Genomic DNA, 12,009 nt, shown 5'->3' with positions numbered 1-12,009 from the left:
GTGAATTGTCTTTGCTGTAAGAGAAATCTGAGCTTAGGTGCTAGAGTGAAGAAGTGGTGCTGCTTATATTTTTAGCTGAAACACAACGGAAAAGGTTTATAAAAAGTGTTGCTTTAGAATGATATTTGGTTTCCTGCATGAAAACTGAGCGACACCTTCATATGAACACAGAGCAGGGAAATTTTGCTGTGATCTGTCTTGCATGTAAATGAAGATTAATTCAAAGAATGTAAAAATTAAGGTGCTGGGATGTATGTATCCCAGTCAGTCTGTATTAATCTAGAAATTGAGTTATTGAATAATCGAATTTACCTACAAATTTAATAATAAAAGGTTGATGTGTATAGCTCTTAAAATCTATATTTTGTTATCAAAATCCATCAGCTGTTTTTACCTGCATTGTTTTTAAAAGTCATAAAAGTCAGAAGGTGCCAGAGATTGTATCTCTAGTAAAACTCCAACTTCAGTTTGTTATTTTAGATCATGGGTGATTGCAGGATTTGGTGACCATATCTGAGCTGATTATAGCACAATAATACCTGGGAAGCATATCTAGGAATAACATCTAGGTTTAAGAGCAGAATGAACCCATGATATCAGGATTCTTTGTTTCCATTAGTGTTTAATTGTATTGTTACCCGAATGCTCACTGGCCTGTTGTGACTTTCATATAGATTTGAGGATTACTTGTTTCAGTTAGTATAAAAACCTAAATACTCTGATCTGAACTGTACTCTCAGCTACTCCAGTGTGACTCTGGTTCATGTTAGTGTCACACAGGAAGGTATCTTGGAGAGCACAGTTTGACCTGTTTGTAATTTGTATAGAACTTTTCAGCAGGCTCTCCATACTTTGGAGAACAAAAAGAGTGAAAGGGCAACCATTCCCTACTCCTTTCTTTGTTACTTCAGTCCTGTGTGGGATGCAAGATTGAAAAGTTCCTTCTCTGGAAACGCATCTCATTCATGTCCCCACTGGTTTGAAACACAATTTTTTATGTAGGGGAATCTATTAATGCCCACAGCTGGGCAGTGAGACAGTGAAGAGGTGACGTGTCTGCCTTGGTGCACTGCAGCTTTCACATCTCAGGAGAAAGGTGTGGCTGGAGGACAGGGAAGGGTTCAGCATGATTGTGCTGCCCACCGTGGCAGTGATGAGGATGGAGGTACTGAAGGGAAAGGAAATAATCTGGCATGGCTGGGGAGCAAAAACAGAGAGTGAGAGAAGAATGCCTTCCCTTGGAGGTGTGTTGCAGGCTGCATGGATTTCCTGCTCCAACAGAGCTGCCTAGATTAAATTAGTAATTACCATTTCTAGTAATTACTATTTCTTCTGACTTAGAGAATGATGTAATTACCATGAAAACCAACTGGTGGCTTTTGTGGGCTTTTAGCTTGCTGGTAAGAGGTTTAATTTAGAAACTGAGATAATGTAAACCAACTGACATGCTTTTGCTCTGCACAGAGGGGATGAGAAGTATTTGCAGGGGGCTGCTGCCTGCAGAGGGTCCTGCCTGCTGCTGCCCTGGGCTCTGTGCCTGGGCTCTCCCTCCTAGCCGTGCTCCAAGCAGGGCCTCAGCTGTGCTGTGGCCTGCAGGAGCTACAGGAACACTATAGCCAAAACAGTAGATAGGCTCAGGCTCCTCTTCGGTGTGTGCTTTATGAAATTTAGGTGCAAGCATATCCCATCCATGTTGATATTATGTTTTCCGTTGCAATGGTTCACAGCTCCTGCGGATCAGAGACCTGCTACATTTTATATGCAGAAATAGAAACATAATCTCTGTCCCTGAGTGCTGTGTAAGTAGAAAAGAGATTGCATGATTGCATATAGATACAGGGGAGTTGTGACACTGACCCATTTCAACCTACATTCCACCACCTTTGGAAAAAGAAAGCCTCAGGAAAAAACGAATTTGCTTCATCTGTGTTTTTTGGGAGCCTGTTCCAAAGCTAAACGCACACATTAAAAAGTGCATGTTTAAAATAGTAGTGGAAAATGATCAACAGAAGGAGAAAAATGCTTTCAAAATTTTGGGTGAGATTTAGGACAAGCGGGGCATGATGGGCTTCAAAATGAGGGCATGTTGCAGATATGTGATGTGATAAAATGAAGGGCAATAAAAGGAGCAGAGAGAAAAGTGTTGTGGTCAGAGTGGCAAAGCTGGAAATGATCTGTACAGCAGTTCTGTGTGTTTTTTAGAGCATCACTTGTGTTTGTCAAGAGCTGAGAAAAGAAAGTGGCAACTGAGAGGAGATGAGTATGTCAAGGACAGTTTTCTCTTTTGTATGAGGCTGTACATATCTGCTAATGTGCGTAACTTCTACTGTCTCTCGAGGTTTCTGCTGCTCATTCTTCAATTCTCTTGTTCCCAGAAATAATGAACAAGGTGCTTTGGGAAACCTCAGCCTTGGTCAGACTGGAGGCATCAGTCAGTAGCTGATGTGCACTCAGCTTATTCTCCTCTTTTGTTCCCTTCTCCCCTTCCACAAAAGCCAGCTGCTTTTGTGGAAGAGCTCTTCCCTTGGATCAGTATCACTCTGTATTAAGTATTCCTTAACCTGTTTAATGCTTTTTGCTGCAATTCTGTAGACTGGGGCAATGAAAGTAACTCCTGTCCTTTAAAGTAATTAGCTACATAAAGCAACTACCAGGCATGATCCAGTTACCCAGGTACTGTTATATAACACAGTGTCTGTTTCCACTTGCAACATTCCCTGTAGGATTTGAATCAGTGAATCCCAGTTGCTTCTAAGCTGGGAATGTTCTTGTGGCTCTTCTACTTTAGTACATCTGAAGATCAGAGAAATTGTGTGACAGCAGAAGAGCTGATTCCGTGTAGGGAGACTGACCTAATTTTGCAGAGAGTCTGCTCCCCAGACAGTGGGATAGGAGCAAAGAGCAAGGTGGGGAAAGGAGCCAGGCCTCCCTGTGGAAGCCATGGCTGTGGTGTCCTGCAGGACATGAGCACTGGGCTGTTGGAGCTGCATGAGGGCTGCTGTCGTTTCCAAAACAGTTGTATGATCTCTGAACAGGGACCTGTGCCAAGGCAGGGAAGTCCTTTCTTGCCAGGTTCATCTGTTGAGTCTAGTTTCAATAAGCTTTTTTTCCAAGGTGTTTTATTTTTTCAGCACCTTTTATTACCATGTCTCGCCTTCTAGATTAAGCCCTTATCTCGCAGAGAGATGGAGGTGTTTTGGCTGCATCCTTGTTGCACATTTGAATTGCTCACTCCACTGCAGATTGGGTGTATGCATAGAAGACATTTTGTCCTGAGTGTACGTGTTTGTGCACGTGTTGTTCTCTGTGTGGGTGTATATAAATGTATGTTCTCCTTTTTATAAAAATAACCTTCAGGGCAGAATGTGTTTACAAAAGAGCAGTTTTTCTTTCTGGTTTCTGTTTGTAGTTTAAGGCTTTTAAAAAAAAAAAAGTCCAGACATTGTTCTTGTATCATCTTCTGACCAGGAAACCCTATCATGCTGGCCCACTGCCATCCCCAGCATTGCAGAAGGCTTAATTCCTATCATTCTTCCAAACAAAAGTATGAGAAATAGGTTCATCTGTGACTGTTGTTACCGTCTCTGGGCCTGCAGGGGAGATGCAGTTTTCTTTGGGGCAGCACTAACTAAAGTACAGTGAGACCTTCATTGGCATATTGCAAATGGATAGAGCCTGCTCCGGATATTTCACTTCTGCATCATGCAAAGGTTATGAAGCAAGGTTACTCGTTTACATAAAGGGGCCTTAACAGGAAGTAAGATTTTAATAACACATCTAAATGTGAAATGCAAAGATTTCCAGTGTTAACTTAGCCAGCTTTCAAGAAGACAGAATTGCACAAGTAAGGGCACATTTTTGTTTTCATTCCTATGCTAACAGAAAAAAAATACCCTAAATGTACCTGCCTTGTCGTTCATGCTTAAATGTAATGCAACATTTATCAAGCTCCTCTAAAAATACAAGCTGTCTCAGGGTTGCTGAGCTAAATATATAGTTGAGATCATCATTTCTCTGTTCAACATCTACTGGAAGCACAAAGCAAACTCTCGTTTTCACTGGTTGTCCTGATGTGAATGATGTCTTGAAAGTGTCACCCTTTATCACTGTAGGGTGTCATCTGAACACCTTTTTAAACCTCAGTCAGGTTAGGACAAAGCATGTATGACACCTTATAAAAGGAATAGAGCCAGAAGCAGTGGAAAAGGTTAAACTTGTTTATGCCCTCTCCCTTCCTTTCCATGCTGGCTCCCAACTTGGCAGAAGTGACATTGCACAAGACCAGACAACACAGTGTGAACAGTCACTGTCTGTGTCACACGTTCAGCATGTGTAAAGGGATGTGAGTCTGAATTTCTGGAATCTGCATTTTCTTTTACTGAAAATTATGTACAGATTTCCTTGAATATTAGAATGATATTCAATAGAGGCTTACTCTTTAGAGGATTTTTTTAAATGTTTTTATGTACTGGTCTGATGGTCTTTTCTACATATAACTTGTATGGGCTTTTTTCTTGGCCCAAAATATGTGTTGTTGGGCAGGCAAAGAATCCCAAAAACTTCTCTGGTGTGTTGGTTTCCTCATCCTGTGAGGAGCAGTTGCTGTGAGGGATGCCAGTGCATGGGCTTTGACACATTATATCTCATCAAACTGATTTTAGTGCTGCAATGTAACATCGTGAGATTTGACAATAACAACATGTAACATTTCAAGGGCCTGTGTGTACCTTGTCTCTCTTAGATCAGAGGAAAGCTTGCAAAAGCTTTTACAGTTTGGAATATTCAATTCCTTTTGCATCCAGCTCTGACTGTCAGGTTAGTGTGTAGTTCAGTTTTTACAGGATGGGTGATGTTTGCAATCAGATCTTGTCCTTTTTGGATGTTAATTTTTAGTGGTGAGATACCAACCTCAGCCAGACCTGACCCTGACAAAGCTCCCAAGTGCTCCCTGAACAAAAGTGACTTGTAGATTATTTCCTGTCCCTTTGGTCAGAGCTCTCTCTTCTGAGCTGGTGGTTTGTATTGAAATTAGTTTTTATTTTCTGTCAGTATTGCAGCAGTGTCTTTATAAAGACAAAAACATATATTGAGAGCTGACTGTGCTGACACTGTAATACACAGAGATACTCTGTGCAAAATGTTGGAGAATGCAAGGGAGGGAAAAGGAAGCAATTTTCCATTTGAGAGACAAGAAGTGAAGAAGAAAAGAGAATGACATGCTCTGCAGGCATAACAACTTCGTCTTCTTCCCCCTTAGTGCTTTACAGTCATGTCAAAAATAGGCTATTTAGGTCGTTTACTGATGACCTGTGAATGCCATGTCTATCGCAGCCTTTCAAAATGTACAAGTGACAAAATATTAACGATAAAGTTTAATTAGCAGAGCAACTGAAGATCTGGTAGCATCAGTAAAATGCATTAGGGCTAATATTGTGGGAGGTCTAGCTATGGGCTAAGGGATTACTCAGCTGAGATTGCCAGTGCACACTGATCTGACCATTTCAAATTATCAGAAACCTAATTAAATGAAAACATACAAGCAGATAATGAGTGAGCTGTTGGCTAGAAAATCCTCCGATATTAAATCAGAAGTTTCCTTTGGGGCAGTTAAAATACAGCAACTATATCTTGGGCTGGGTGTTAATCAGTGTTATAAGTGAATCTGATATTGGCCTGGAGAGAGATTTTAAAATTGAGTTTTTGTTATGAACTTTCCAAAGTTCATACAGGGTCCTCAAGCCCTGTGCAGCCTCCCCCAGTCTGCTCCCTCCAGCCACAAATGACTGAGGCTGTTCTAGCCTGCATCCATGGGTTTTAATTTCACCTAAAAGTCACAGCCTGATTACAGAATATCAGCAGGCCCCTGGGGAATAAAGTTTGGAGCAGCAGTGAAACATGAGCAAGCACAGCTGTGCTGGGGCAGGTGTGAGAACACCCTCTCTGTGTGTTCATTCCCTGTGGTGGGGTCTGTCCTTTGGCTTGTGGTTACAGCCTGTCCCAGCCCACGGGGTGGCACTGAGGGCACTGGGGAGTGCTGTACAAAGTGTATTTCTCCATTGGATCAGCTGAGACCATGGCAGGTGGGCGTCAGAGGCCTCTCCTGGTGCTGGCCAGGCAGACTCTGCCATGCTGGGACCGGACAGATGCCTTTGAGGGGGAAATACCCTGGCATGAGTGTATAAAGTCTGTAAAGGTGACTGTGAATATCATGCGTGTTTTGGTCAAGGCATTGCTTTGATATGAAAGCAGCATTAGGTGATTAAATGCTGCACATTTGCCACCAGTTTGGTATCCTTTTTCCCCACCAGCTTCATTTAATTAGATTTTCCCCCACTTCATTTGCCCATCCCTTGCCAGCCTACCTGTGCTGGTGCTGTAGTCCCAGTAACAATGGGCTTCAAAACAGTTGCCGTCCTGTGGAAGTTGGGGGATTGCTGGCTCTTGGCTTGTCCTGTCCCATGGGCAGCCCTGGACTCCTCAGTGGCCAATTCCTGCCCCTGCTTCTGATCTCCTGGCCCCAAACTCCCCTGGCTCCTGGAGCAGTGTTTTTGAGAATTATGGCTCTTTCTCACTGTCCCACAGCTGTAAATATGGGCTGTATTTTTGGTTCCTGGCCATGTGGCTTGGCTCTATTAAAACAGATGTTGTCCAGTTACAGCCTCCTTTGCTAATGGATCTGGATCACTTGGCATCAACAGCCTGTCTTCCTCTTTATTTACTGCTCTTCTAAGAATAGCTGTTTTCAAATTTAATTGTGGATGATGAGGTGGATAAAAGTGTTGAATACCCTGGGACCAAGAGCTGATCCCAGCAGGACCCCTCTGAAAACATACTGACTCAGTGGTTCCTGTTTAAATTTAGATTTTGACACCTGTCAGCCAATTTTTTATTTGATGTGTACTGTATTCACTTTATATCATTCTGGTTCCTCAATCAAAATATCAGCCGCCTTCCAGAAGTCTGTTCCATGGACACTGTTATCCCTGTTAACCACATCTGTTGTCTCAAAGATAGAAGGTTGTTTGACAGACACTGTTTCCCACAAAACCTTGTTGATTGCTGTTACTTATTTCCTTTCTTTCTTAATCATGTCCTGTCTCCGCTATTGCATTATTTTGCTGGGATAAATGACAGGATGACAGGATTAAAATTATCTGGGTTTCCCCATTTATCCTTTCTAAATATGCTTTTCTAGAATGTTCCCATTGTTCCACACTTTTTTTGAAAATAAACATGCAACAGTCCAGAAAGCCTTCAGCCTTAAACATTTTCAAACAAGTGTTTGGATATGTTGACTTGAAAAGTGAGAAGCCAGGGATCTAAGGCCCTTCTAGACGAAAACTGCTTTGAGATGTGTCCTGGCCTTTCCCTGTGGCTGTGACTTGATGCTCTGCTGCCTTCCCAGAGCCCTCATGAGCTCACAGTCATGATGTTCTTCTGGAGGAATCCTGTGCTTTCAGTGTTAGTGGTGTTAGTGCAGAGAGCTCTGCCACTGCCCTGCTGTGCTGCTGTAGTTCTCTTCCTCATAACATTCTCAGGTCTCATATACAATTTAAAAACAAAGAAGAAGACAAGACCTGTTCATCTGGCTGGTTTGTGTGGATTCCCAGGTTTTAGGCTTCGCCTTGCCTCTGAGTGTTGGACTTTTCCATGTTCTGTTTAATTTTAAATTCAAATCCCATATTTGAGGAAAAAAATTCTTATCTTCCACACTGAATGACATTATCTTAGGTCTTCCAAACACAGTTGCTAATTCCCCTCTCCCCAAACATGATGATTTAAAAATCTGCCAGAGTAATGGGCATAAATGAGATATATTAAAGGTAAGGGTGTAGGAATATTTTGTATATGTTGTGACAACTGGATAACATGTCCTTCCTCTTTTAGGGTGGTTGGTGGCTTTGAAACTCTGACTGCTATGGAGAACGTGGAAAGTGACCCAAAAACAGACCGTCCCAAGGTATGTGTGGAGCACTGAGGGCAGTGGCCTCACATGGCAGTGCTGGTCACTCTGCTGACACTTCTTGAAACCAGAATACGGGGAGATGGCACAACTTAATCAGCAGATGGAATTACTGCTCTTTTCTTCTGCTTCCAGGAGGAAATAAGAATTGAGACAACAACTGTTTTTGTTGATCCCTATGAAGAGGCAGATGCACAGGTGAGGTTGCTTGGTTGGTTGAGGTTTTTTTTCAAAGACCAAAGCGTTTCTGGGGAGAACTTTGCAACTCAGTGCCTTTTCTTTGCACATGGGCAGCTCCCTGGCCCATCTGGTTGCCAGCTAAGATTAAGCAGCTGCCATTCAACAGTGCCTTTATGCCAGGATCCCGGTTGCTCTTTCAGTGGAGAGTTGCTCTTGTAACTGAGTCTGCCACAGCTCCCAGTCCATCAGGCTTCTGATGATTTCCTATCAAATGCCCCCAGTAGCTGTGGGTGGCTGCAGGTGAGGAGTCTTGCTATAATGGCTGCAGACAGCCTGTTTGTAGTGGCCCTTGAGGGCTGTCTCCTAAAGCCTGCCCTGTAATCTCAGTGGTGCTGATTGCTAGTTTAGAGTGCTTTAAAGCTTCAAAGAATTGTAGACATTTTCTCCTTATTCTGCACTATCTCTTGCAACAGATTGCACCCTTTGCTTCCCACAGGTCGCTGCTGAAAGAGAGAAGTTCCAGCAGGAAGAAGAAGCAGCCAAAGTAAAGGCTGAAGTGGTTCCACCAAAGAAAGAGGTTCAGACTCCTAAAACTTACCGGCAGGGGATTGGAAAATACATCAACATGGCTGCAGCGTGAGTTCCCTGTCCTTCTGATTTTTGCTGAATATTCTAGGTGCCTTTCTGCCCTGTCTAGTGCCATTGCTCAGATGTTTGATTTGGGCCAGCAAAGACACTCTCATGTAGTCCTAACAGTCAAGAGTTTACTTCATTTCTGTTGTTTTTCAAGGTCATACATTACTGAGCTTCTCTTTTAGCTCTTGAACATGACCAAGTTGGTCTTTAAAAGCATTTGCTGACTTCAGAACTGTACATACATTTCCAGAAGTCTTTGAGGAACTGTACTGTGTCACTTCCTACACCATCTTTTATCCTCTTCCTTTTCTGCAGCTATTTCTGAAGGCCATAGTCCCACAGATGTTTCTCTTTTAGCAACTTCTGCCCTGCACAAAGTAGCTGCCCCAGGCCTGCATCAGTTTGCTGCTCTGGTTCCCTGTTCAGCCGCACAAACAGCTGTACCAGCACAGCTGAAATGGCTGGAAAGAGGAGCAGGTTCCCAGGCTTGCTGTGGGAGGACAGGGCAGCTGGGTATCTCCAGGGTACCTGGCTGGTTGGACAGGCTTATCCTGAAGCACCCAGACTCTCTTTGTACCCCTGTCAGGATTGGCAGCAATGCTTTCTTTCCTAAGGACGGCACAGAATCCTTGCTGAGCAGCAGCTTAGCATGTGTTTTGGAAAAATTAAAATAAATGCCTTCCACTTGATTTTTAGCAGACTTCTCTAAAAGCATTTGCAAAAATGCTGTTGTCTGTCTGCTACATAAAGGCCTGTATTTATGCATATACAGACCTGGGCAGCCATTTAATCAGCTTGTGTGTGACTTAGAGGCATTTGCATAACTGTGAGAACAGAAATGTGTTAGCTCAGGTAGGTCAGTTTAGTGTGTCAGGAAAATTTTCCAGCTGCAGAATATTGTCTGTCCCTTAAAATACTATGTCCAGCTTAAAACTGCTGACGTGCTGCATTCTTATTTATGGAGGAAATCCAGCAGTTGTGGCTCTGTGGAAAAGACCAGGTAGTACAGAAAGGACCTTCAGTCATTGCAGCCTGTTCTGGCAGATGTAGGGTTCTGTGTTCTCCCTATCAGCTACTGATATCTGACTAAAAACCACAGCATATGAGCTGGCTGCACAGCATTCCCTGGGGTTGCAGGCTCTGCTCAAGAGAGGCTGGTAATAGCAGCAGCAACTGCAACAGGCTGGGTTCAAGAAACAGGAAGGATTGGAAGAGCTCTCCCAGCTGCTTTATACCTAGTTCCCCATAAATCCTTTTGCTGCCATAAGTGCAGGTGAGAAGGCATGGGGAGAACTCATGGCTCATGTTTTCCTGACCATACTAAAAAAGTACAGCTGTTAAATCTTCAGCTCTGGCCTGGAGAACTTTCTGTGCTTTGAACACATTCCTGGGAGTGTTCAAAGCCTGATTCAAACCATCTCCATGGACCCATTCTCCCTCTTTTTGGGCATGCCAAAGACCCCCAACCCCTGCAATCCCCATGCTGGCATGGAGCTTGTGCTCCTGTCTAGTTGACAAGGGATGGGCTGGCTCCAGTGCAGCTGGTGCTGGGAGAAAGGAGGCAGAACAGGCATCCCAGCTGCCCTGGTCCCACTGGCAGTAAAGACTCCCTGAGAGTTGTTTTCATTCTGGCCGCAGGAAGCGCAGCATGGAGGATGATGGGCCCTCAACCAGCACAGCTGTGAAGAAAGAGAAGAAGAGCACAGGCTTCGGGGACTTCAGCTCCTGGTAGCAGCGTGGGGAGCCCAGCACTGGGGCAGCACAGCGCAAACAGGAGCCTCCCACGTGGCTCCAGAGAGCCCAAAAGACAGTCTGTCCTGGGGAAGGAAGGCACCGGCCTGCCCTTCCACTGGCAGAGAAAACTGCTGCTTTGTTGAGGCTGGTTAATGTGGCTTTGTTTTCTAGAGAGCACATTCCCCCACTGCATCTTCCTCGAAGGCCGTTTTGTTGTTGTTTTGCAAAGCAGGGAGCAGGCAGCCCAGCTCCCCAGGGATCAGCTGGAGCCTTTCTGCATGGCTGGCAGCAGACCAGGCAGAGCCCAGCCTTGCAGGGCACTACTGCAGTGAACAACTACGGTGGTGAAAGAGCTCCTTTTACAGGTAATCGTTCCCAGACCAGCCAAGTGTGCCAAGCAGGGAACGAATTAATGTGCTGGGAAGCTCCTGTGCTCCTGGAGAGCTCTGTGGAGCAGCTCCAGCCTGTCCTGCCCTTACCTTCCAGCTGCCTCCTGCTGGTTCTCAACAAGGACCAATTTTGTCTGGACTGACAGTTGTCATCTGAAGGGCCTCACTGCCAAGGAGCTCTCTCTGTACCCGTTAAAGCCTCCAAGAGCCTTGGAAGCTGCAAATCTACATGGGGAGCCTGGGGCAGCTGCACCACTTACTCCTCCCAGTGGCTGCCCTTCCCTGAGCCACTGTGCAGCCAGAGGTGCTAGGATGCACCAGTTCACACCTGCCCTCAGGTGCCAGAACCTACAGCCTTGAGCAACTGAGCAGGAATGGAAACAGCTTCTGTTTGTTTTTTTAACACCCATCCCTAAAGCCTGGTCCATGCAGGGTAACACATCCCATAGTCTGCTCCGATGTCAGGCTTCCCATCATTAGGAAAAACCACATAATGTAGCTGACAGGCATCTCAGATATTTCCATTACATACCCACAAATTATTAGGAATCTTAATAAAGGCCTTATGAGGTAAAGATATATCAGCCTGTGAAGTTTTAATCCTAAAGAATCTATGTGTTACCATCACTTAGACATAGCAGGCTAGATCCTGAATATCACTTTTCAGTTCATCTTAGGTGTTTTCAGATAAGAGAAATGCCCTTCATACCTCCTGTGTGGCTGAGGAGAAAGTTTTGTAATCCCCTTTGGAACAATACATTTGTATCGGCGATTTCATTCTTTAAGAAAAGACTCCATTTATAGGAAATTGCTGTAAAAACTTTTGGAAATATTTTGCATTAAATGCTTTAATTTTCTTTTGAGTGCTTGACTTTGACTGTTCAATTGTTATTTCCAAGATCACAGCATTGCAAAGTTGATTGTTGTACAAGGAAATGATTCATTCCTGCTTTTTAAGACGCTCATAAGGAATTCTGGGATCTCTGCGGATATGATTACATCTTTGTTAAATTATAGGAAGTCCAAACTAATTTGAAAGAATAATAGGGGGAGTTTGTTTTGCAAACATCTGAGTTTGAAATAACACGTGTGATTACTGGAAAGGGG

At 44.0% G+C, this 12,009-nt stretch overlaps 1 protein-coding gene across 1 annotated transcript in view; it reads left to right on the top strand.

The window, feature by feature from the left end:
* Positions 1 to 11,765, top strand: part of PPIL2 (peptidylprolyl isomerase like 2) — a 68,791-nt gene extending 57,026 nt beyond the window's left edge. Inside the window, exons 17-20 of the mRNA XM_066199794.1 lie at positions 7,888 to 7,960; positions 8,099 to 8,161; positions 8,640 to 8,779; positions 10,418 to 11,765. Coding sequence (XP_066055891.1) covers positions 7,888 to 7,960; positions 8,099 to 8,161; positions 8,640 to 8,779; positions 10,418 to 10,511 — 370 coding nt within the window. The 3' untranslated portion in view covers positions 10,512 to 11,765. The remainder of the gene's footprint in view (positions 1 to 7,887; positions 7,961 to 8,098; positions 8,162 to 8,639; positions 8,780 to 10,417) is intronic.
* The last annotated feature ends 244 nt before the right edge of the window (positions 11,766 to 12,009 follow it).

Source organism: Chamaea fasciata, unplaced genomic scaffold (genome assembly GCF_029207755.1).
Source record: "Chamaea fasciata isolate MVZ Bird 193981 ecotype frontalis unplaced genomic scaffold, bChaFas1.0.hap1 SCAF_18, whole genome shotgun sequence".
Lineage (NCBI taxonomy): Eukaryota > Metazoa > Chordata > Aves > Passeriformes > Sylviidae > Chamaea > Chamaea fasciata.
This window is presented reverse-complemented; position numbering and strand designations above follow the sequence as displayed.